The 25521-nt window shown below is 46.4% G+C and overlaps 1 protein-coding gene across 8 annotated transcripts; it reads left to right on the top strand.

The window, feature by feature from the left end:
* The first annotated feature begins 1183 nt into the window (after positions 1-1183).
* TAOK2 (TAO kinase 2) lies at positions 1184-24712 on the top strand. Of its 8 annotated transcripts, none has more exons than XM_072936413.1 (13): positions 1185-1432; positions 1692-1845; positions 3250-3321; positions 3402-3503; positions 6318-6363; positions 7514-7610; positions 9185-9298; positions 9398-9489; positions 11824-11920; positions 13445-13526; positions 15180-15260; positions 16091-16213; positions 19033-21754. In XM_072936413.1, exons 2-13 carry the CDS (start codon positions 1705-1707, stop codon positions 21706-21708), a joined length of 3723 nt encoding a protein of 1240 aa, XP_072792514.1. In that variant the 5' UTR covers positions 1185-1432; positions 1692-1704; the 3' UTR covers positions 21709-21754. The 8 variants fall into 8 exon arrangements, with proteins under 8 accessions (XP_072792515.1, XP_072792514.1, XP_072792519.1 ...); XM_072936417.1 differs by lacking the exon at positions 19033-21754 and adding an exon at positions 24400-24712 and having other exon boundaries at positions 1201-1432; XM_072936414.1 differs by lacking the exon at positions 15180-15260 and having other exon boundaries at positions 1184-1432.
* The last annotated feature ends 809 nt before the right edge of the window (positions 24713-25521 follow it).

Raw genomic sequence — 25521 nt, 5'->3', positions numbered from 1 at the left:
GGAATTTTCTGGGACCTTCTGGAATTTTGGGGGAGGATTTTTTTTTTTTTTTGGGGCCGTTTCGGGCGGTTTTGGAGCGAATAAAAAAGTGGTGAAAGCATCGGGTGTGGTTGAGATCCTAAAATTCCCAAAAAAAATCCCAAATTCCCAAAAAAATCCTGGAAAATCCTAAAATTCCTGGGAAAAAAAAAATAAAAACAACAAAATCCCGACCTCAAATTCCTAAAAAATCCCAAATTTCCCCCCAAAAAAAACTCAAATCCCGAGCCCGAAATTCCCCCAAATCTACCTAAAATTCTCCCTAAAAAATCTCCCAAATTTACCCCAAAATTCCCAAAATCCCCCCAAAATTTCCCCTAAAAATTCCCCATTTTCTCCCCAGAATTCCTCTCAAAAATTCCCAAATTCTCCCAAAATTCCCCCAAATTCCCAACAAACGTCCCCAAATTTCCACAAAATTCCCCCCAAAAATCCCCCAAATTCCCGTTAAAAATCTCCAAAAATTCCCCCCAAAATTCCTCAAAATCCCATCCGAAAATCCCCCCCCCAAATTCCCAAATTTCCCCAAAAATTCCCCAAATTCTCCCAAAATTTCCTGTTAAACCCCCCCCAAATTCCCCCCAAAATTCCTCGAACTCCTCTCAAAAAATTCCCCCCTCAAAATTCCCCAAATTTCCCCCAAAAATTCCCCCTAAAAATCCCCCAAAATTCCTCAAACTCCCTTTAAATAATTCCAAAATCCCCCCAAAATTCTCCTTAAAAATTCCCCAAATTCCCCCAAAATTTCCTGTAAAAATCCCCCCAAAAATTCCTCAAACTCTCCTCAAAAAAATTCCCAAATTCCCCCCCAAAATTCCCCGAAATTCCCAAATTTTGAGGCGGGGCAGTGACGTCACTGAGCCGCTTCCTTCCTCCCCTCAGACCTCAGCGCCGCCATCTTGCTTCCCCTCCCATCTTCCCGCCTTTTCCTCCTTCCCTCCCAACCAATCACATCCCTACTCTCCCCTCATCGCCCCGCCCTTTTCCTTTTTCCACCAATCCCGCTCCTCCTTCCTTCCCGCCCTCTTTACCCTTCCACCAATCATTTTACGCATTTTTTCCCGCTCTTTTCGCTGATTGGCTGGTTGTTTCCGCCCAACTCATGGCACGCCCGCACTTCCCTCGCCTTCACTGACGTCACTGCGCACGCGCCGCCGCTTCCCGCCCCTCCCGCCGGCGCCATCTTGCCCGGGGCGCTGAGGCGGCACCGGGGGGGTTTCCCCCCCCCCCCTCCTTCCCCGCCGATTTTTTGAGGTGAAATTCGGCGATTTTGGGACTTCTGAGCCACCCCCACCTCCAGGAGGCGTCGGGGGAAGAGCGGAGCCCCCCCCCGGAGCTGCAGCGGCCGGGGGGGGGCGGCCCGGGGCTCCCTCAGCGCCCGCCGGAGCCGCCGGTGAGGGGAAGGGGGGGGGGGGGCTGAGGGGAATTTGGGAATTTGGGGATTTGGGGAGGGGTCCTGAGGGAATTTTGAGGCTTTTTGGGCTCCTTCGTGCGCTTTGGGGTCACTTTTATGACTTTGGGGGTCATTAATGAAAATTTGTGTGGAAATCCTGAGGGAGTCGTGAGGGTTTGAGGGGTAGGGGTGGGTTTGGGGGGTGAATTTAGGAGTAAAAAATGGGATTTAAGGTGGATTTTGGTGCTTTTCCCCTCAGTTTCACCCTTGCCATGCCGGCTCCTCGTCCCCCAAGCCGACCTGGGAACCTCCGGGACCCCGAAATTGCGGAATTATTCCTCAAAGATGACCCCGAGAAGGTTTTTGGGGAGCTGCGGGAGATCGGGCACGGAAGTTTCGGGGCTGTTTTCAGTGTGAGTGAGGGAAAAAAACCAAAATTCCGCCTGAAATTGGTGCTAAAACAGCCTCAAAAATCCAATAAAACACCTCAGGATTCACCTGAAACAGCCCAATCCCTCTAAAAATCCGTTTAAAATTGAATTTAAATGGTCTAAAGTGGCACAAATTTATCGTGAACGCCCCAAAATTTGTCCAGATTGTTGTGAAACGCTTCAAAATCCACCCAAAGCGCCATAAAATTCCAAAATCCATTCAAATCACACCAAAAAAAACCCCAAACTCTCCGAAATTCTCCTCAAAATTCTTCAAAAATTCCCAAAATGCCATAAATTTTAAAATCCATCTGAATCACCCCAAAATCTACCCCAAAACTCGTCCGGTATCCCCCAAAATTCTTTTTAATCTTTCAGGGATCACCTAAAATTCTCAAAAATCCCCCCAAAAGTCCCTCAAATCCCCCCAAACTCCCGTAAAATCCCCAAAAAATCCCTTTAAATCCCCCCAAAATCCCCCAAAATCTTTTTCAGAACCCCCAAAATTATTGCAAACTTCCACCAATCCCACCAAAACTTCCTCAAATCCCCCCAAAACCCTGAAATGTTCCCCAAAATCCCTTCAAATCCCCCAGAAATCCCACTAAAATTCCCCAAAATCCCCCTAAAACCCAAAATTTCCCTCAAATCCCTTCAAATTCCCCCCAAACTCCCCCTCAAATCCCCCCAAAACCCCAAAAATCCCCCCAAAATTTTCTTAAATCTCTCAAATCCCCCAAACTTCCCCAAAAATCTCCCGAAATCCCCTCAAGTTCCCCAAAATCCCCCCAAACTCCCCCTCAAATTCCCCCAAAACCACAAAAATTCCCCCAAAATCTTCTCAAATCTCCTAAATTCCCCCAAAAATCCCCCAAAATCCCCCCCAACCCCCCAAACCCCCCCAAAATGCCAAAAATCCCCCCCAAATCCCCTCAAATCTCCCAAATTCCCCCGAAAATCCCCCAAATCCCCCAAAATCCTCCCAAAGTCCCTCTCAAATCCCCCCAAAACCCCAAAAATGCCCTCAAAATCTTCTTAAATCTTCCAAATTACCCCAAAAACCCCCAAAATCCCCCCAAACCCCCAAAAATACCCCCCAAATCCCCTTAAATCCCCCAAACTCCCCCAAAATCTCCCCAAAATGTCCTCAAATCTCCCAAATCCCCCCAAAAATCCCCAAAAAAACCCCAAAATCCCCCTAAACTCCCCCTCAAATCCCCCCAAAATGCCCAAAATTCCCTCAAATCTCCCCAAAATCCCCCAAATCCCCCCAAAATCCCCCAAAACTCCCCCTCAAATCCCCCCAAAACCCCAAAAATCCCTCAGATTCTCCCAAAATCCCCCAAATCCCCCCAAAAATCCCCAAATTTCCCCAAATTCCCCCAGGCCCGTGACCTGCGCTCCCAGGAGTTGGTGGCCATCAAGAAAATGTCCTACCGGGGCCGAGCCTCCAGCGAGGTGAGACCCCCAAAATCCCCCAAATTCCCCCCAAAAAAAAATCCCCAAAAATCCCAAAATGTGCTTTTTTTGCCCCAAAGAAGTGGCAGGACATCGTGAGGGAGGTGAAGGTGCTGCAGCGGCTCCGGCACCCCAACACCGTGGGGTTCAGGGGGTGCTACCTGCGGGAGAACACGGCCTGGGTGAGCACCCCAAGTTTGGGGCAATTTTGGGGTTTTTTGGGATTTTTTACATTTTTTGGGGTTTTTTTGGGTATTTTTGAGATTTTTTTGGGTTTTTTAAGGGGATTTTTGGGGTTCAGGGGGTGCTACCTGCGGGAGAACACGGCCTGGGTGAGCACCCCAAATTTGGGGCAATTTTGGGGGTTTTTGGGATTTTTAAAATTTTTTTGGGATTTTTTTTTGGGGTTTTTTGGGGGTTTTTTTGGGGTTTTTTTTAGGGGATTTTTGGGGTTCAGGGGGTGCTACCTGCGGGAGAACACGGCCTGGGTGAGTAACCCCAAATTTGGGGCAATTTTGGCGTTTTTTGGGATTTTTAAAATTTTTTGGGGTTTTTTTTTTTTGGGAGTTTTTTGGGGTTTTTTTAGCTTTTTTTTTGGGGTTTTTTTGGGTTTTTTTAGGGGATTTTTGGGGTTCAGGGGGTGCTACCTGCGGGAGAACACGGCCTGGGTGAGCACCCCAAATTTGGGGCAATTTTGGGGGTTTTTGGGATTTTTTTAAATTTTTGGGGTTTTTTGGGATTTTTTTTTGGGTTTTTTTGGGGATTTTTGGGGTTTTTTGGGGGTTTTTTTTGGGTTTTTTTTAGGGGATTTTTGGGGTTCAGGGGGTGCTACCTGCGGGAGAACACGGCCTGGGTGAGCACCCCAAATTTGGGGCAATTTTGGGGTTTTTTGGGATTTTAAAAATTTTTTGGGGTTTTTTTTAGGGAGTTTTTGGGGTTTTATTGGGTTTTTTGGGGTTTTTTTGAGATTTTTTGGGGTTTTTTTAGGGGATTTTTGGGGTTCAGGGGGTGCTACCTGCGGGAGAACACGGCCTGGGTGAGCACCCCCAAATTTGGGGCAATTTTGGGGGTTTTTGGGATTTTTTATATTTTTTGGGGTTTTTTTTGGGATTTTTGGGGTTTTTTTTGAGATTTTTTGGGGTTTTTTAGGGGATTTTTGGGGTTCAGGGGGTGCTACCTGCGGGAGAACACGGCCTGGGTGAGCACCCCAAATTTGGGGCAATTTTGGGGGTTTTTGGGATTTTTAAAATTTTTTTTTGCGTTTTTTTGGGTTTTTTTTTTTTATTTTTTGGGGTTTTTTGGGGTTTTTTGAGATTTTTTGGGGTTTTTTAGGGGATTTTTGTGGTTCAGGGGGTGCTACCTGCGGGAGAACACGGCCTGGGTGAGCATCCCACATTTGGGGCAATTTTGGGGGTTTTTGGGGATTTTTAAAAATTTTTGGGGTTTTTTTGGGGGGTTTTTTGGGGTTTTTTTTGGGTTTTTTGGGGGATTTTTTGGGTTTTTTTAAGGGATTTTTGGGGTTCAGGGGGTGCTACCTGCGGGAGAACACGGCCTGGGTGAGCACCCCCAATTTGGGGCAATTTTGGGGGTTTTGGGGATTTTTAAAGTTTTTTTTGCGGTTTTTTTTGGGGGTTTTTTTGGGATTTTTTTTGGGTTTTTTGGGGGTTTTTTGTGGTTTTTTAGGGGATTTTTGGGGTTCAGGGGGTGCTACCTGTGGGAGAACACGGCCTGGGTGAGCACCCCCAATTTGGGGCAATTTTGGGGGTTTTTGGGATTTTTTTAATTTTTGGGGTTTTTTTGGGAGTTTTTGGGGGTCTTTTTTGGGTTTTTGGGGTTTTTTTGGGTTTTTTTTAGGGGATTTTTGGGGTTCAGGGGGTGCTACCTGCGGGAGAACACGGCCTGGGTGAGCACCCCAAAATTTGGGGCAATTTTGGGGGTTTTTGGGATTTTTTAAATTTTTGGGGTTTTTTTTTAGGGATTTTTTGGGGTTTTTTTAATATTTTGGGCTTTTTTGGGGGGATTTTTTTTGAAGGGATTTTTAGGATTTTGGCAAATCTTTTTGTGACTTGAGGGGATTTTTTGGGATTTTTAGGGTGACTTTGGGGAAATTTTGGGGGATTTTAGAGTTATTTTGGGGGGGATTTTTGGGATTTTGGAGGATTTTTTGGATAATATTGGGTTGGTGTTTGGGATTTTGGGGGAATTTTTGTATTTTAGAGTAATTTTGGAGGGTTTTTGGGATTTTGGGGGAATTTTTGGGATGATTTTGGGTTGATTTTTGGGATTCGGGGGAATTTTTAATATGTTGGGGGATTTGGGGGATTTTAGAGTAATTTTGGAGGGTTTTTGGGCTTTGGGGGATTTTTGGGGTAACTTTGGGTTGATTTTGGTGGATTTTGGGGATTTTAGAGTAATTTTGGAGGATTTTTTGTATTTTTGGGATTTTGGGGGAATTGTGGGATTTCTGGGGTAATTTTGGGTTGATTTCTGGGATTTGGGGAAATTTTTGGGATTTTGGGGTATTTTTTGGATAATTTTTGGAGGATTTTTGGGATAATTTAGGGTATTTTTGGGATAATTTTGGGGTGTTTTTGGGACAATTTTGGGGTATTTTTGGGACAATTTGGGGTCGATTTTGGGGACAATTTTGGGGTATTTTTGGAACAATTTTGGGGTATTTTTGGAACGATTTGGGGTTGATTTTTAGGGTATTTTTGGGATTATTTTGGGGTACTTTTGGGATAATTTTGGGGTATTTTTGGGATCATTTTGGGGTACTTTTGGGATAATTTTGGGGTACTTTTGGGACAATTTGGGGTTGATTTTTAGGATGATTTCGGGGTATTTTTGGGACAATTTTGGGGGAATTTTTGGAATAATTTCGGGGTATTTTGGGACAATTTTGGGGTACTTTTGGGACAATTTGGGGTCGATTTTGGGGACAATTTTGGGGTATTTTTGGGTAATTTTGGGGTCCCCACCCGCCCCTCCCCCAGCTGGCCATGGAGTTCTGTGTGGGATCAGCCCTGGACCTGCTGGAAGGTGAGAATTTGGGGCACTTCGGGTAATTTCGGGGCTTTTTGGGGAATTTCGGGGGTTTTGGGGAATTTTGGAGGTTTTCGGGAATTTTGGGGCGTTTTTTTGGGAATTTTGGGGTTTTTTTTCGGGAATTTTGGGATTTAAACGGGAATTTTGGGGGTTTTTTTGGGAGATTTAGAGGGATTTTTGGGGGGATTTTTGGGGGATTTTGGGGTGTTTTTGGGGGCTAATTTGGGGGATTTAGTAATAATTTTGGGGAATATTTTGGGGGATGATTTGGGATAATTTGTGGGATATTTTAGGGCTATTTTGGGGATGTTTTGCGGGATTTTTGGGGCTATTTCGAGGGTATTTTTGGGGGATATTTTTGGGGTGATTTTGGGATAATTTTTGGGGATATTTCTGGGATATTTTGGGAATGTTTTGGGGATGTTTTGGGGTAATTTTGGGGGGATGTTTGGGGGATGTTTTGGGGATATTTTGGGGGATGTTTTGGGGTAATTTTTGGGGTGATTTCTGGGCGTTTTGGGGTAATTTTTGGGGATATTTTGGGGGTATTTTTGGGGATGTTTTGGAGTCATTTTTTGGGATATTTTGGGGGATGTTTTGGGGATATTTTGGGGATATTTCGGGGATGTTTTGGGTATATTTTGGGGTGATTTTGGGGATGTTTTGGGGTGATTTTCGGGGATATTTTGGGGTAATTTTTGGGGATATTTTGGGGTGATTTTGGGGATATTTCGGGGATATTTCGGGGATGTTTTGGGGATATTTTGGAGTAATTTTTGGGGATATTTTGGGGATATTTTGGGTATATTTTGGGGTGATTTTGGGGATGTTTTGGGGTGATTTTCGGGGATATTTTGGGGTAATTTTTGGGGATATTTTGGGGATATTTTGGGTATATTATGGGGATGTTTTGGGTAATTTTTGGGGATATTTTGGGGATGTTTTGGGGATGTTTGGGGTAATTTTTGGGGATATTTTGGGGTTATTTCGGGGATATTTTGGGTATATTTTGGGGATATTTCAGGGATATTTTGGGTAATTTTTGGGGATATTTTGGGGATATTTTGGGGATATTTTAGGGATGTTTTTGAGGATGTTTTGGGTGATTTTTGGGGTGATTTTGGGTGATTTTGGGTGTCCCCAGCGCACCAGGAGCCGCTGCGTGAGGAGGAGATCGGCGCCATCGCTGAGGGGGCCCTGCAGGGCCTGAGCTACCTGCACAGCCAGGGGGTGATACACAGGTGGGGCTGCCCCATAGATCACTGTGACCCATAGATCCTGACCTATAGATCATCCTGACCCATAGATCCTGGATTACTGCCCCATAGATCCTGAATTCCTGCCCCATAGATCCTGAATTCCTGCCCCATAGATCCTGAATTCCTGCCCCATAGATCATCCTGCCCCATGGAGCCCAACCTATGGGCTACCTGCATGGGCAGGGGGTGATACACAGGTGGGGCTGCCCCATAGATCTGACCTATAGATTGTCCTGAAATCCTGCCCCATAGATCATCCTGACCCATAGATCCTGAATTCCTGCCCCATAGATCATCCTGACCCACAGAGCCCAACCTATGGGTTACCTGCACGGCCAGGGGGTGATCCACAGGTGGGGCTGCCCTATAGATCCTGACCTATAGATCATCCTGACCTATAGATCATCCTGACCTATAGATTATCCTGATCTATAGATCCTGACCTATAGATCCTGAATTCCTGATGTATATATCCTGACCCATAGATCTTGAAGTCCTGACCCATAGGTTCTGAAATCCTGACCCATAGATCTTGAAATCCTGCCCCATAGATCATCCTGACCCATAGATCCTGACCTATAGATCCTGGAATCCAGCCCCATATATCATGCTGCTCCATAGATCCTGACCTATAAATCCTGACCCATAGATCCTGAAATCCTGACCCATAGATCATCCTGCTCCATAGATCCTGACCTATAGATCATCCTGATCTATAGATCCTGAAACCCTGACCCACAGATCCTGACCCATAGAGCATCACCCACAGATTCTGACCCACAGATCATCCTGACCTATAGATTACCCCAAATCCCCCCAAAATCCTCCTGGGACGCCCCCAAATTTATCCCAAATCCCCCCAAAATCCCCCCCAGGACCCCCGAAATCACCCCTAAACCCCCCCAAATTTACCCAAAATCCCCCCGGGACCCCCCAAATTTACCCCAAATCCCCCCAGGACCCCCCAAATTTACCCCAAATCTGATCTATAGATCCTGCCCCACAGACCCTGCCCCACAGACCCTGCCCCACAGACCCTGCCCCACAGATCATCCTGACCTATAGATCCTGATCCACAGATCCTGCCCCATAGATTGTGACCCATAGATCCTGAAACCCTGAAACTCTGATCCATAGAGCCTCACCCACAGATCCTGACCCACAGATCATCCTGACCTATAGATCATGACCTATAGATCTTGACCCACAGATCCTGACCCATAGATCCTGAAACCCTGACCCATAGATCCTGACCCACAGATCCTGACTCACAGATCCTGACTCACAGATACTGACCTATAGATCCTGAATTCCTGTCCCACAGATCCTGACCCATAGAGCCTCACCTACAGATCCTGACCCACAGATCATCCTCACCTATAGATCCTGATCTATAGATCCTGACCCACAGATCCTGACCCATAGATCATCCTGACCCATAGAGCCTCACCCACAGATCCTGACCCACAGATCATCCTGACCCATAGATCATCCTGCCCTATAGATCCTGCCCCACAGCCCCTGCCCCACAGCCCCTGCCCCCCATCTCCCCACAGGGACGTCAAGGCCGGGAACATCCTGCTGGGCGCTCCGGCTCTGGTCAAACTCGGCGACTTCGGCTCCGCCGCCGCCTCCACCCCCGCCAAGTCCCTGGTGGGGACCCCCTACTGGTGAGGGGGAGGGGCACCCCGGGGTGGGGGAGGGTCCCCAGGGTGGGGGAGGGTCCCCAGGGTGGGGGAGGGGCACCCAAACTGACCCCCGCCCCCCAGGATGGCCCCCGAGGTGATCCTGGCCATGGACGAGGGGCGCTACGACGGGCGGGCCGACGTCTGGTCAGCGGGCATCACCTGCATCGAGCTGGGTGAGAGGGGATTTGGGGGGTTTTGGGGGAAATTTGGGGGATTTTGGAAAAATTTGGGGGATTTTTGGAAAAATTTGGGGGATTTTTGGGGCAATTTTGGGGATTTTAGGGGGTTTTTGGGGAGTTATTGGGGGGTTTTTAGGGGGGTTTTGGGGTCACTGGGCATCACCTGCATTGAGCTGGGTGAGCACAAATTTGGGGGCATTTTGGGGGTTTTTAGAAAAATTTGGGGGGTTTTGGAAAAATTTGGGGGTTTTTGGAAAAATTTGGGTGATTTTTGGGGGAATTTTAGAAAAAATTCGAGGATTTTTGGGGGAATTTTGAAGATTTTTTGGGGGTTTTGGGATGTGTGTGATCAGTGGGCATCACCTGCATTGAGCTGGGTGAGAGAGAATTTTGGGGGATTTTGGGGATTTTTTGAGATTTTGGGGGATTTTGTGAAAATTTGGGGAAATTTTGGGGATTTTTGGGGGAATTTTGGGGATTTTTGGGGGATTTTTGGGGGAATTTTGGAGGGTGTGTGGTCAGCGGGCATCACCTGTACCTAGCTGGGTGAGCAGGAATTTGGGGGGTTTTGGGGAAATTTTGGGGGTTTTTGGGGATTTTTGGGGGATTTTGGAAAAATTTGGGGGATTTTTGGGGGGATTTTGGGGATTTTAGGGGGGTTTGGGGGGTTATTGGGGGGTTTTTAGGAGGGTTTTGGGGTCACTGGGCATCACCTGCATCGAGCTGGGTGAGAGGGGATTTGGGGGGATTTTGGGGGAAATTTGGGGGGTTTTGGAAAAATTTGGGGGTTTTTTGGAAAAATTTGGGGGATTTTTGGGGGAATTTTGGAAAAAATTTGAGGATTTTTGGGGGAATTTTGAAGATTTTTCGGGGGTTTTGGGATGTGTGTGATCAGCGGGCATCATCTGCATCGAGCTGGGTGAGAGAGAATTTTGGGGGATTTGGGGGATTTTTTGAGATTTTGGGGGATTTTGTGAAAAATTTTGGGAGTTTTGGGGCATTTAGGGGGGTTTTGGGTGGTTATTGGGGGGTTTTGGGGGGTTTTTTGAGGTGTCTGTGGTCAGCGGGCATCACCTGCATCGAGCTGGGTGAGCACTAATTTGGGGGATTTTGGGGGGTTTTGGGGAAATTCTGGAAAAATTTGGGGGTTTTTAGAAAAATTTAGGGAAATTTTGGGGATTTTTGGAGGAATTTTGGGGATTTTGGGGGGAATTTTGGGGATTTTTCAGAGGGTTTTTTGGGGTGTCTGTGGTCAGCGGGCATCACCTGCATCGAGGTGGGTGAGCAGAGATTTGGGGGGATTTAGGGGATTTTTGGGGGAATTTTGGGGATTTTAGGGGGATTTAGGGGAATTTTGGGGGGATTTGTGCAAAATTTTGGGAGTTTTGGGGCATTTAGGGGGGTTTTGGGTGGTTATTGGGGGGTTTTTAGGGGGGTTTTGGGGTCACTGGGCATCACCTGCATCAAGCTGGGTGAGCGGAGATTTGGAGGGCATTTTGGGGGAATTTTGGGGATTTTGGGGGAATTTTTGGGATTTTGGGGGAATTTTGGGGATTTTTGGAGGAATTTTAGGGATTTTTGGGGGAATTTTGGAAAAAATTTGGGGATTTTTGGGGGATTTGTGGGTGGTTTTGGGGTGTCTGTGATCAGTGGGCATCACCTGCATCGAGCTGGGTGAGAGGGGATTTTGGGGGGATTTTGGGGGTTTTGGGGGATTTTGGAAAAATTTGGGGGATTTTAGAAAAATTTAGGGGATTTTTGGGGGAATTTTGGGGTTTTTAGGGGGGTTTTGGGGTCACAGGGCATCACCTGCATCGAGCTGGGTGAGTGGGATTTTGGGGGGATTTGGAAAGATTTTAGGGATTTGGGGGATTTTTGGGGGATTTTAGGGGGAATTTGGGGTGACTTTGGGGATTTTATGGCCTGAATTTGAGGTTTTTATGGCCCGAATTTTGGGCTGAATTTGGGTTTTTCGGAACAGAATTTTGGTCTGAATTTGGGGTTTTTCAGGACAGAATTTTGGGCTGAATTTGGGGATTTTTGGAACAGAATTTTGGGCTGAATTTGGGTTTTTCAGGACAGAATTTTGGTCTGAATTTGGGGTTTTTGGGACAGAATTTTGTGCTGAATTTGGGGTTTTTAGGGACGGAATTTGGGGTTTTTCGGGACAGAATTTGGGTCTGAATTTTGGTCTGAATTTGGGGTTTTCAGGACAGAATTTTGTGCAGAATTTGGGGTTTTTAGGTTCTGAATTTGGGGTTTTTCGGGACAGAATTTAGTGCAGAATTCAGTCTGAATGTGCCATTTTTTTCCGTTTTTGCCCCAAAGCGGAGCGGAGGCCGCCGCTGTTCCAGCTGAACGCGCTGAGCGCTCTGTACCACATCGCGCAGAGGGAGCCCCCGGCCCTGCGCCAGCCCCGCCTCTGGTCAGTGCCTAAGGTTCACCCTATGGGTCTGACCTATAGATCTGCCCTATAGATCCCTCTGACCTATAGATCGTGTCTGACCCAGAGATCCTGACCCATAGATCCTGTCTGACCCAGGGATTCACCCTATAGATCCCTCTGACCCAGAGATCTGCCCTATAGATCCTGTATGATCCATGGATTCACCCTATAGATCCGCCCTATAGATCCCTCTGACCCATAGATCCTGTGTGCCCCATGGAACTGACCCATAGATCCTGTCTGACCCATGGATTCACCCTATGGATCCACCCCATAGATCCCTCTGACCTATAGATTCTGCCCTATAGATCACTCTGACCCATGGATTCACCCTATAGATCTGCCCTATAGATCTGCCCTATGGATCTGCCCTAGAGATTCACCCTATAGATCGTGTCTGACCCAGAGATCCTGACCCATAGATCCTGTATGATCCATGGATTCAACCTATAGATTCACCCTATAGATTCACCCTATAGATCCGCCCTATAGATCCCTCTGATCCAGAGATCCTGCCCTATAGATCCTGTCTGACCCATGGATTCACCCTATAGATCTGCCCCATAGATCACTCTGACCCAGACATCTGCCCTATAGATCCTGTGTGCCCCATGGATCTGCTTTATAGATCCTGTCTGACCCATAGATTCTGTGTGTCCCATGGATTCACCCTATGGATTCACCCTATAGATCCGCCCTATAGATCCGCCCTATAGATCCTGTGTGCCCCATGGAACTGACCCATAGATCCTGTCTGACCCATGGATTCACCCTATAGATTCGCCCTATAGATCCGCCCCATAGGTCCTGTCCAATAGATCCTGTCTGACCCATGGATTCACCCTATAGATCTTGTCTGACCCATAGATCTGTCCTCCCATGGATTTATCCTATAGATCCCCCTGCCCCATAGATCCTGCCCCACATTTTGGGGTCCCAGCCCCACATTTGGGGTCCAGCCCCACATTTTGGGGTCCAGCCCCACATTTTGGGGTCCAGCCCCACATTTTGGGGTCCCACCCCACATTTTGGGGTCCCAGTCCCACATTTTGGGGTCCCAGTCCCACATTTTGGGGTCCCACCCCACATTTTGGGGTCCCGCCCCACATTTTGGGGTCCCACCCCACATTTTGGGGTCCTGCCCCACATTTTGGGTCCCTGCCCCACATTTTGGGGTCCCACCCCACATTTGGGGTCCCACCCCACATTTGGGGTCCCGCCCCACATTTTGGGGTCCCGCCCCACATTTTGGGGTCCCACCCCACATTTTGGGGTCCCTGCCCCATATTTGGGGTCCAGCCCCACATTTTGGGGTCCTGCCCCACATTTTGGGGTCTCTGTCCCACATTTTGGGGTCCCAGCCCCACATTTGGGGTCCCGCCCCACATTTGGGGTCCTGCCCCACATTTTGGGGTCCCAGCCCCACATTTGGGGTCCTGCCCCACATTTTGGGGTCCCAGCCCCACATTTTGGGGTCCAGCCCCACATTTTGGGTCCCCCCAGGTCGGAGGAATTTCGGGATTTCGTCTCTCGGTGTCTCCGGAAGGTTCCGCAGGATCGGCCCCGAGCGCCGGAGCTGCTGCGGGTGAGCCCGAAAATGACAAAATTCACCCCAAAATCACCCAAAAAATCCCAAAACGGCCAAAATTCACCCCAAAATATCCCAAAATAACACCAAAATGCCCAAAATTCATCCCAGAAAATCCCAAAATCACCCAAAAATAACCCAAAAAAAAATCCCCAAAATAACCCAAAAATAACTAAAAATACCCCAAAATAACCCCATAACGGCCAAAATTTACCCCTAAATCACCCAAAATGCCCAAAAATCAGCCCAAAAAATCCTGAAATCACCCAAAATTCCCCCCAAAAAATCCCAAAATCACCCAAAAATAACTATCCCAAAATAACCACAAAATTCTCCCCAAAAAAATCCCAAAATCACCCAAAAATAACCCAAAAAAATCCCAAAATAACCCCAAAATGCCCAAAAATCATCCCAAAAATATCCCAAAAATTACTGAAAATATCTTAAAATAACCCCAAAGTGCCCAAAATTCACCCCAAAAAATCCCAAAATCACCCAAAAATAACTATCCCAAAATAACCCCAAAATGCGCAAAATTCACCCCAAAAAAATCGCAAAATAACCCAAAATCGCCCAAAAATAACTGAAAATACCCCAAAATAACCCCATAACGGCCAAAATTTACCCCAAAATCACCCAAAATGCCCAAAAATCGCAACAAAAAATCCCAAAATCGCCCAAAATAACCCAAAACATCCCAAAAAAATCCCACAATCACCCAAAAATAACTATCCCAAAATAACTCCAAAATGCACAAAAATCACCCCAAAAAATCCCAAAATCACCCAAAATAACTGAAACTATCCCAAAATAATCCCAAAATGGCCAAAATTCACCCCAAAAAATGTTTTTGGCTGATTTTGGGGTGAATTTTGGGCTGATTCTGGGCGGATTTTGGGGTGATTTTGGGCTGAATTTGGGGTGAATTTGGGCTGAATTTGGGATGTATTTTGGTGTGAATTTGGGCTGATTCTGGGGTGAATTTTGGGTGATTTTGGGGTGAATTTGTGTGATGTTGGGGCTGATTTTGGGGTGAATTTGGTGTGAATTTTGATGTGAATTTTGGGGTGAATTGGTGTGATTTTGGGGTGAATTTTGGGGTGAATTTTGGGGTGAATTAGTGTGATTTTGGCTGATTTTGGGGCTAATTTTGGTGTGAATTTGGGCTGAATTTTGGCTGATTTTGGTGTGAATTTTGATGTGAATTTTGGTGTCATTTTGATGTGAATTTTGGTGTGAATTTGTGTGAATTTTGGTGTGATTTTGGGGTGATTTTTGGGGTGAATTGGTGTGATTTTGGGGCTGATTTTGATGTGAATTTTGGGCTGAATTTTGGGGTAAATTTTGGGGTGAATTGGTGCGATTTTGGTGTGAATTTTGGTGTGAATTTTGGTGTGAATTTGTGTGATTTTTGGTGTGAATTTGTGTGATTTTTGGTGTGAATTTTGGTGTGAATTTTGGGGTGAATTAGTGTGATTTTTGGGGTGAATTTTGGTGTGATTTTTGGGGTGAATGTGTGTGATTTTGGCTGATTTTGGGCTGATTTTTGGGCTGAATTTTGGTGTGAATTTTGGTGTGAATTTTGGGCTAATTTTGATGCGAATTTTGGGGTGAATTAGTGTGATTTTGGCTAACCCCCCCCGTTCCCAGCACCCCTTCCTGGCTCGGCAGCGCCCCCCGGGGGTGGTCCCGGAGCTGCTGCGCAGAACCAAAATGGCCGCCAGGGAGGAGGTGAGTGAGCACCAGTACAAACCAGTACAGACCAGTATAGACCAGTATAGGCCAGTATAAACCAGTATAGACCAGTATAGACCGGGATGGGCCGGAATGGACTGGGGAGGTTCCAGTTGTTGGTCCCAGTTTGTCCCAGTTTGTCCCAAACCCCTCCCAGTTCCTCCCAGTCCATCCCAGTATAAACCAGTGTCCCCCAGTCCCTCCCTGTTTGTCCCAAACCCCTCCCAGTTTGTCCCTGTCCACCCCCAGTTCCCTCCCAGTATAAACCAGTGCCCCCCAGTTTATCCCAGTCCCTCCCAGTTCATCTCAGTCCGCTCCCAGTCCCCCTTAAACCCCTCCCAGTATAAACCAGTGTCGCCCAGTCCCTCCCAGTTCCCTCCCAGTCCCCCCCAAACCGCTCCCAGTTTATCCCAGTCCCTCCCAGTATATCCCAGTCCCTCCCAGTTGCCCCAGTCTGACCCGGTGTCCCCTCCCAGTCCCTCCCAGTCCATTCCCAGTCCCCCCCAGTATATCCCAGTTCCCTCCCAGTCCCTCCCAGTCCCTCCCAGTATAAACCAGTCCCTCCCAGTATAAACCAGTTTATCCCAGTCCCTCCCAGTCCCTCCCAGTTCCCTCCCAGTCGCCTCCCAGTCCCCATTAAACCCCTCCCAGTTCCCTCCCAGTCCCTCCCAGTATAAACCAGTGTCCCCCAGTTCCCTCCCAGTATAAACCAGTGTTCCCCAGTTCCTTCCCAGTTCCCCCCCAGTCCCTCCCAGTCCCTCCCAGTCCCTCCCAGTATATCCCAGTCCCTCCCAGTTGCCCCAGTCTGACGCGGTGTCCCCCCCCAGGCCGCCCGCAGCCCCTCCCCCACCCCTCCCAGTTCTCCCAGTTCTCCCAGTGCCCCCCCCAGCCCGCGGGACCCCGAGGACGGCGCCGAGGGGGGGGAGGGGCGCCCCGGGAGCCCCCCACAGGTGAGGCCGGAATTTGGGGAAATTCGGGAATTTTGGGGGAAATTCGGGAATTTTGGGGAAAATTTGGGAATTTTAGGGGGAAATTGGGGAATTTTGGGGGAAAATTTGGGAATTTTGGGGAAAATTTGGGAATTTTGGGGGGAAATTGGGAATTTTGGGGAAAATTCGGGAATTTTGGGGGAAAATTTGGGAATTTTGGGGGGAACTTTGGAGATTTTTGGGGGGAAATTTGGGGATTTTGGGGGAAATTTGAGAATTTTAGGGGGAAATTTGGGAATTTTGGGGGGAAATTTGTGGATTTTGGGGAAAATTTGAGAATTTTGGGGAAAATTTGGGAATTTTGGGGAAAATTGGGGGTTTTTGGGGAAATTTGGGCTGTTTGAGGGGAATTCTGGGAAAATTTGGGGATTTTTTTTTTTTTTGTGAAATCTGGGAGTTTCGGGGGAAAATTGGGGGGATTTGGGAAAATTTTGGGGGATTTTTGGGAAAAATTTATGAATTTTGGGGAAAATCTGGGAATTTTGAAAAAAAAATTCAAGGTTGGGAAAAATTTGGGGGATGTTTGGGAAAATTTGGGAAATTTGGGGAGAATTTGGGGATTTTGGGGAATTCTAGGGAAAATTTTGAAGATTTGGGAAAAATTTGGGGGATTTTTGGGAAAATTTGGGGATTTTTGGGGGGAAAACTTGGAATTTCGGGAAAAATTGTGGGAGTTTGGAAAAATTTGGGAGATTTTTGGGAAAATTGGGGAATTTTGGAGGGGAAATTTGGGGATTTTGGTGAGAAATTGGGAATTTTGGGGAAATCTGTGGGAAATTTGGGGATTTTGCGGAAAAAATTGGGATATTTGAGTGGAATTTGGGGAAAATTTGGGTATTTTCCAGGAGTTTTAGGGGAAAAAAATGGGGGATTGGAGGGGAATTTAGGGAGTTTTGGGGCAAATTTGGGAAAAATTTGGGGGATTTTGGGGAAATTCAGGAATTTTGGGGGGAAATTGGGGAATTTTGGAGGGGAAATATGGGGATTTTGGAGAGAAATTGGGGATTTTGGGAAAATGTTTGGGAAATTTGGGAATTTTGGGGAAAAATTTGGGAGTTTTGCGGGATTTTTGGGGATTTTTGGGAAATATTCAGGAATTTGTGGGAAACTCGGGAATTTGGGGGAAAAAATCGGGGGATTTGGGAAAAATTTTGGGGGATTTGAGGGGAATTTGTGGAAAATTTGGGAATTTTGTGGGGATTCTTGGGGAATTTTCTGGGATTTGGGGGAATTTTGGGAATTTTTATGGGATTTGGGGGCATTTTGGGAATTTTTATTGGATTTGGGGGGAAATTTGGGGAAATTTTGGATGGAATTTTTTGCTCCTTAATTTTGGGCTCCCCCTTCCCCTTCCCCCTCCCAAAAATCCCCACAGGACCCCAAAAAACTCCTCAGGGAATTTTATCCCATTTTTTTAAATCCCAATTTTCCCTCCAAAATGTCCAAATTTGTCCTAAAATTCCCTTGTAATTACATTTTAACTTCTTTATCTCTCACAAACTTTACCTTTTTCCCATTTTCGCCCATTTTTCCCTCAAAAAATAAATCTTTATTCCCTTTTTTCCCTCACGAATTTCACTTTTTCCCCATTTTTTTCTATTTTTCTCTCAAAAAACACATTTTTAACCCTTTTTTACCTCACGAGCGGCGCCGTTTGTTTTCTTGGTGCTGTTTCCTTTCTTCATCTCCTTTTTCCCAATATTCCTGATTTTTTAATCTTTTTCCTGAGCTCTCAATTTTTCCTCATAATTCTCATTTTCCTCCCCCCCCCACTTTTCCCATTTTGTCTCATTTTTCCCATTTCCTCTCATTTTTTCCCCGTTTTTTCCCGTTTTCTCCTAATTTTTCAGATTTTCCCATTTTTCCTTCATTTTTCCCTCACTTTTTCAATTTTCGTCTCATTTTCCCATTTTCTCCTCATTTTTTCTGTATTTCCCCCCTATTTTCCCCATTTCCCTCTCATTTTCCCCCCATTTTCCCCATATTTTCCCATTTTCCCTATTTTCTCCTAATTTTTCCCATTTTCCCCAATTTTCCCCATTTTTTCCTCATTTCCCCCTCATTTTTCTCCATTTTCTCCCCATTTTGCCCTGATTTGCTCTGATTTTCTCTTTTTTCATCCAATTTTTCTCTTTTTTTTTAAATTTTTCCCATTTTCCTCTCATTTCCCATTCATTTTCCCCTCATTTTTCCCATTTTCCCCCATTTTTTCCCCAATTTCCCCCTCATTTTCCCCTCATTTTCCCAATTTTTTCCTCATTTCCCCCTCATTTTTCTCCATTTTCTCCCCATTTTGCCCTGATTTCCCCTAATTTTCCCCTTTTTCCTCCCATTTTTCTCTTTTTTCCCATTTTCCCCATTTTCCTCTCATTTCCCCTTCATTTTCCCCTCATTTTTCCCATTTTCCCCCATTTTTTCCCCAATTTTCCCCCATTTCCCCCCATTTTTTACCCAATTTCCCCCTCATTTTCCCCTCATTTTCCCCTCATTTTCCCCTCATTTTTCCCCATTTCCCTCCATATTTTCCCATTTTCCCCATTTCCCCCCATTTTTTCCCCATTTTTCCCATTTTCCTCTCATTTCCCATTCATTTTCCCCTCATTTTCCCTTCATTTCCCCCCATTTTTTCCCAATTTCCCCTCATTTTCCCCTCATTTTCCCCTCATTTTCCCCTCATTTTCCCCTCATTTTCCCCATTTCCCATTATTTTCCCCATTTCCCCCCATTTTTCCCCATTTTTTCCCATTTTCCCCTCATTTTTCCCCATTTTCTCTCCTCAGGACGACGCCATTTCTGCCATCTTGTCCCCTCAGGCCGCCATTTTGTCCTCCCCAGACCCCCAATCCCCTTCCCAAAATCCCACTTTTTTCCCCCAAAACCTCATTCCCTGCACCCAAAATCCCCTTTTTTCCACCCAAAACCTCATTCCCTGCACCCAAAATCCCCTTTTTTCCACCCAAACCCCTCCCTCACCCCCCTCCTCCTCCATTTCCCCTCCCCCTTCCCCTCAGGCCGCCATTTTGTCTCCACCTGCTTCCCCCCCTCAAAACACCAATTCACCTTTTTTTGACCCAAATTTACCCCCCAAAACCACAATTCCACCCCAAGAAAACACCGTTTCACCCCAAAAAACCCCAATTCCACCCCAAAAAACCCCAATTTCATCCCCACCAGACCCAAATTTCCCCTCCCCAAACCCCGCTCCCCCCTCTGTGCCCCCCCCGGCCGCCATTTTGTCCCATCCCCACACCCTTTCCTTGTCCCAAAATCCCATTTTTTCTCCCCAAAACGCCGCTTTACCCACACAAAACTCCACTTTTCCCCCTCAAAACCCAATTTTATCCCCCCCAGACCCAAACCCCCCGTCAGAAAACGCCATTTCACCACCCCCAGCCCCAAATCCTCCCTCAAACCTCCCTTTCTCCCCCCCTCAAGCCGCCATTTTGTCCCATCCCCACACCCTTTCCTTGTCCCAAAATCCCATTTTTTCTCCCCAAAACGCCTCTTCACCCACAGAAAACTCCACTTTTACCCCTCAAAACCCCATTTTATCCCCCCCAGACCCAAACCCCCCGTTAAAAAACGCCATTTTACCGCCCCCAGCCCCAAATCCTCCCTCAAACCTTCCTTTCTCCCCCCCTCAATCCGCCATTTTGTCTCATCCCCACACCCTTTCCTTATCCCAAAATCCCATTTTTTCTCCCCAAAATGCCGCTTCACCCACACAAAACTCCACTTTTCCCCCTCAAAACCCAATTTTAACCCCTCCAGACCCAAACCCCCCATTAAAAAACACAATTTCACCACCCGCAGCCCCAAATCCTCCCCCAAACCTCCCTTTCTCCCCCCCTCAAGCCGCCATTTTGTCCCATCCCCACACCCTTTCCTTATCCCAAAATCCCATTTTTCCTCCCCAAAACGCCACTTTACCCACACAAAACTCCACTTTTCCCCCTCAAAACCCAATTTTATCCCCCCCAGACCCAAACCCGCCGTCAGAAAACGCCATTTTACCGCCCCCAGCCCCAAATCCTCCCCCAAACCTCCCTTTCTCCCCCCCTCAAGCCGCCATTTTGTCCCATCCCCACACCCTTTCCTTGTCCCAAAATCCCATTTTTTCTCCCCAAAACGCCGCTTCACCCACAGAAAACTCCACTTTTCCCCCTCAAAACCCAATTTTATCCCCCCCAGACCCAAAACCCCCGTCAGAAAACGCCATTTTACCACCCCCAGCCCCAAATCCTTCCCCAAACCTCCCTTCCGCCCCCCAAGCCGCCGTCTTGTCCCATCCCCACACCCTTCCCTTATCCCAAAATCCCATTTTTTCTCCCCAAAACGCCACTTTACCCACACAAAACTCCACTTTTCCCCCTCAAAACCCCATTTTATCCCCCCCAGACCCAAACCCCCCATCAAAAAACGCCATTTTACCACCCCCAGCCCCAAATCCTCCCTCAAACCTCCCTTCCCCCCCTCAGTCCGCCATCTTGTCCCCCTCCATTTTCCCCCCCAAAACCTCCGTTTTTTCCCCCAAAACCCCCATTTTTCCCCCCAAAACCCCCATTTCCCCCCTCCCCACACCCTTTTACCCCCCACCCACTCCTCGCCGCGCCACCACCCCCATCCCCACCCCCTCCCTCCTCCCCGCCTTCCTCTTCTCCCTCTTGGCCTTCCTCACCGCCCTCCACCCTTCCCCCCCCTCCTTCCTCCTCCTCCTCCTCCTCCTCCCGGCCGCATTTTGGGCTCAAAAACGCCGATTTCTCTCCTTCCTCCCCGCCTTGGAGTGCGGCGCCGCCGGGCTGGCGCTGGCCCACGCCTTCCTCCCTTTCCGCCATCGCTTGTGGCCTCCATCCCCCTCATCCTCCTCCTCGTCCTTCCCCTCATGGCCGGCGGCCATTTTGAGCGCGGCGGCCGTTTCGGCGTTGGGCGCGCGCCGCCGCCGCCGCTACGCTCCCGCCGTGGTTTTGGCGGCGCAACTTTGGTTTTCTCCGTGGTTGTTTTTACCTCTTTACGTTTTGGGGGAGCTTTGCCGCGGCGGCCGCGCTCACCGCTGGTGGCTCCGGGCGCTTTTGGGGTTACCGCCTCCGCTTTTCCGCGTTTTTTCCCGTTTGGGTTTGGCTTCCGAGCGAGGACTTTTCGCTTTTTTCCCCAAAACCAACAAAATGAGGTTCAGGAGCCGCCTGCCCGTACCCCAAAAACGTTTTCGGGGTGTTGGTTCAACCTCGCGGCGTTCCCGGCGTTTTTGGGGCGCCGTCGATCGTTTCTGGACAGTTTTTCGCCGTTTTCGGCGCCGTTTTTGGGGGTTTTTTGCCGCGGTTCCTCGCGCCCCTCCCCCACCCAGCAGAATCCCCCGCCCCGCCCCCCGGCCCCTCCCCCCGCCCCCCAAAAAGGGACCCCAAATTCGGGGCGCCCACCCCGCCCCTCCCCCACCCCCCAACAGGCGGCCCTGGAGGTGATTTTGGGGTGGGGGAGGGGCGGATGGACACTAAGGGGATCCCCCCCTCCCCTCCCCCCCAAAAAAACCAAAAAATCCCCAAAATTTTGGGGTTAAAAACTGAAATTTAGGGTCAAAAACTCCAGAAAAACCAAAAATATCAAATTTTGGGCAAGGTTTTGGGGCTAAAAGCCCAAATTTGGGGTTAAAAATTGCAAAAATCCCGAATTTTGTGGGGAGGTTTTGGGGCTAAAAGCCCAAATTTGGGGTGAAAGACTCCAGAACAACCAAAAATCCCAAATTTTGCGGGAGGTTTTGGGGTTAAAACCACAAATTTGGGGTTAAAAAAACCCAAAAATCCCTAAATTTCCGGAGGGTTTTGGGGTTAAAACCACAAATTTGGGGTTAAAAATCGCAAATATCCCAAATTTTGTGGGGAGGTTTTGGGGCTAAAAGCCCAAATTTGGGGTGAAAGACTCCAGAACAACCAAAAATCCCAAATTTTGTGGGAGGTTTCGGGGTTAAAACCACAAATTTGGGGTTAAAAAAACCCAAAAATCCCTAAATTTCGGGAGGGTTTTGGGGTTAAAACCACAAAATTGGGGTTAAAAAAACCCCAAAAATCCCAAATTTTGGGGGGAGGTTTTGGGGTTAAAACCACAAATTTGGGGGCAAAATTTTCCCAAAAACACAAAGTTTTGGGGAGGTTTTGGGGTGAAAAGCCAAAAAAATCCCAAATTTGGGGGAGGTTTTGGGATCAGAATCCCAAATTTGGGGTCAAAACCTCCAGAAAAACCAAAAATCCCCAAAATTTGGGGGAGATTTTGGGGTCAAAACACCCAAAATCCCAAAATTTGGGGAGATTTTGGGGTCAAAAGACCCAAAATCCCAAATTTGGGGGAGATTTTGGGATCAGAATCCCAAATTTGGGGTCAAAACCTCCAGAAGAATAAAAAAATCCCAAAATTTGTGGGAAATTTTGGGGTGAAAACCCCAAATTTATGTTAAAAATCTCCAAAGAAACCCCAAAAATCCTCAAATTTGTGGTCCTGACCCCAAAATCTCCCCCAAAATTGGGGATTTTTGACCATTTTTGGGGTCAAAAAGCCCAAAAAAACCCAGATTTGTGGGAGATTTTGGCAACCAAACCCCCCAAAATCCCAAATTTTTCTTATTTTGACCCCAAAATCTCCCCCAAAATTTGGCATTTTTGGGATCAAAAACCCCCAAAATCCAAAATTTGGAGGAGAATTTTGGATCAAACCCCCAATTTTGGGGTCAAAACCCCCCAAAAATCCAAATTTGGAGTTTGGGCCCCACCAAATTTGGGATTTTCCCAAATATTTTTAGATTTTCCCCAAAATTTTGGGGTCCCCCCCTTTTTTTTCCCTATTTATTTTCCCATGGGGGTCCCCAAAATTCCATTTTTTGGGAGGGGGGGGGCAGCGTTTTGGGTCAATTTTTGGTTTTTTTTCCATTTTTTCCTTTTATTAAATTTTTTTCTTTTTTTTTTTAATTTTTGATTTTTTTTTTGTTGAAATTTTAATTTTTTTGGGAATTTTCTTTCGTTTCGTTGTCGTTTTCTTTGGAGTTAATTTTATTTAAAATATAATTATTTAAAACATCCCAATTTTCTCGTTTTTCTGGTGGGTTTTGGGGTCGTTTCGGGTCGGGAAAATAAAATTTGGGGGGAAAATGGAAATTTTTGGGGGGAAACTTGAAATTTTGGGGTAAAAATGGAATTTTTGGGAAAAAAGGGAATTTTTGGGGGTAAATTTGAAAATTTGTGGGGAAAAATATAAATTTGTGGGGAAAAATTGAAATTTCAGGGGGAAAATTGAAATTTTGGAAAAAATGTCAGAATTTTGGGGAGAAAAATTAAAATTTCGGGGATAAAAAATGGAATTTTGGGGGATGGATTTTTTTTTTGGGGGGGGGAAGGAATTTTGGGGGGGGAAAAAATGGAAAATTTGGTGGAAATTCGGATTTTTTGGGGTGAGAAATTTGGGAGGGAAAAGGGAGTTTTGGGGGTTTTTTTTTGGTTGAATTTTGGTCTTTTTAGTTGATTTTGGGTGAATTTGGGTTTTTTTTGTTTGGGTTTTTTTGTTTTTGTGGAATTTGATTTTTTGGGGGGTGAATTTTGACTTTTTGGGGTGAATTTTGACTTTTTTTTGGTGAATTTGGGATTTTTTGTGGGGTTTTTTTGGGTGAATTTTTTCCTTTCCTGGGTGAATTTTGTGGGTTTTGGGTGAATTTTGGGATTTTTTGGGGGTTTTTTGGGTGAATTGTGGGATTTTTTGAGGGGTTTTTTTGGGTGAATTTTGTGGTTTTTTGGGTGAATTTTGGGATTTTTTGGTGGGGTTTTTTGGGTGAATTTTGCCCTTTTTTGGGTGAATTTTGGGATTTTTTGGGGGATTTTTTGGGGGGAATTTTGGGATTTTTTTTGGGGTTATTTTGGGTGAATTTTGCCCTTTTTTGGGTGAATTTTGGGATTTTTTGGGGGGAATTTTGGGATTTTTTTTGTGGTTTATTTTGGGTGAATTTTGGGTTTTTTTGGGGGGGAGGTTGGGTGAATTTTGCCCTTTTTTGGGGCGAATTTTTGGATTTTTGTGGGGGTTTTTTTGGGTGAAATTTGGGATTTTTTTGGGTTGTTTTTTTTTTTTTTTTGGGTGAATTTTGGGATTTTTTGGTGAATTTCGGGTTTCCCTCTCAGGTTCCGGAGCGGCCGCGGGCGGAACGTTCTGGAAAAATCCCGAAATTCCCGGAGCACGTCTGGGCCCCGCTTTGGGCGGGGGGAGGAGCCCCAAAATTCCCAATTTTCTGAATTTGGGAACCCCAAAACCGCCGGATTTTGCCCCAAATTTGAGATTCTATTGAGGAGGGATTAAAAAAACCCAAAAAAAGCCCCAAAAATGGGGGGAAAAAAAACCTCAAAATTTTCACTTTCAAAGGAAAAATTTAATTAAAAGGAAAAATAATTGCGCTCATTAACGCCGCGAATAATAAACAGGACGCTGGTGACGTCATTGGCTCCGCCCACTTTGTGCTGATTCGCGTTAATTGCGGGGAATTAATTGGGGTTAAAAAGTCCAAAAATGAGAAAAAACGGAAATGCCCCAAAATGATTAAAAATGAGCCCAAAACCACCCAAAATTGGCCCAAATTGAACCAAAATCCACCGAAAGTGACCCAAAATGTCTCAAAATAGACCCAAAATTTCCCCAAAATGGGACAGAAATGACCCAAAATTGACTCGAATCCGAAAATTTGGAGCCCAAAATCTTCCCCAAATTCCCCCAATTCCACCCAAAATTTCCTTAATTCCTCAATTTTCACCAAATCCTCATAAATTCTGACCAAAAATTGCCCCAAATTCCTCCAAATTCTCTCAAACCCACCCAAAAATCGCCCAAATTTTCCCCAAATCCTCCCAGAATTTCCCAATTTCAACAAAATCCATCAAAATTCTGCAAAAATTCCCAAAAAATTCCAAAAATTTCCTCCAAACCCACCCAAAAATCGCCGAAATTTTCGCCAAATCCTCCCAGAATTTTCCAATTCCACCAAAATCCCCCAAAATCCCCCAAAATTCCCCAAATCCACCCAAAATTCACCCAAAATTCACCCAAAATTCTGCCCAAATTCAAAATATTTCCCCCAAATCCACCCCAAATCCCCCCAAATGCACCTAAAAATCCCCCAAACCCACCCAAAAATCTCCCAAAATTCCCCCAAACTGACCCAAAATTCCCCAATTGCCCCAAAACCCCCAAAAATCTCCAAAAATTCCCCAAATCCACCAAAATTCACCCAAAATTCATCCAAAATTCCACCA

This window comes from Taeniopygia guttata, chromosome 16 (genome assembly GCF_048771995.1).
Source record: "Taeniopygia guttata chromosome 16, bTaeGut7.mat, whole genome shotgun sequence".
In the NCBI taxonomy this organism is placed as follows: Eukaryota; Metazoa; Chordata; class Aves; order Passeriformes; family Estrildidae; genus Taeniopygia; species Taeniopygia guttata.
This window is presented reverse-complemented; position numbering and strand designations above follow the sequence as displayed.

Bases quoted from the DNA above. Each gene is read 5' to 3' on its own strand.
- TAOK2 (XM_072936413.1), top strand. From the start codon at position 1,705: ATGCCGGCTCCTCGTCCCCCAAGCCGACCTGGGAACCTCCGGGACCCC. The intron at 3,504-6,317 runs GTGAGCACCCCA...CCCCTCCCCCAG, and splicing joins TGCGGGAGAACACGGCCTGG to CTGGCCATGGAGTTCTGTGT. The intron at 6,364-7,513 runs GTGAGAATTTGG...GGGTGTCCCCAG, and splicing joins AGCCCTGGACCTGCTGGAAG to CGCACCAGGAGCCGCTGCGT.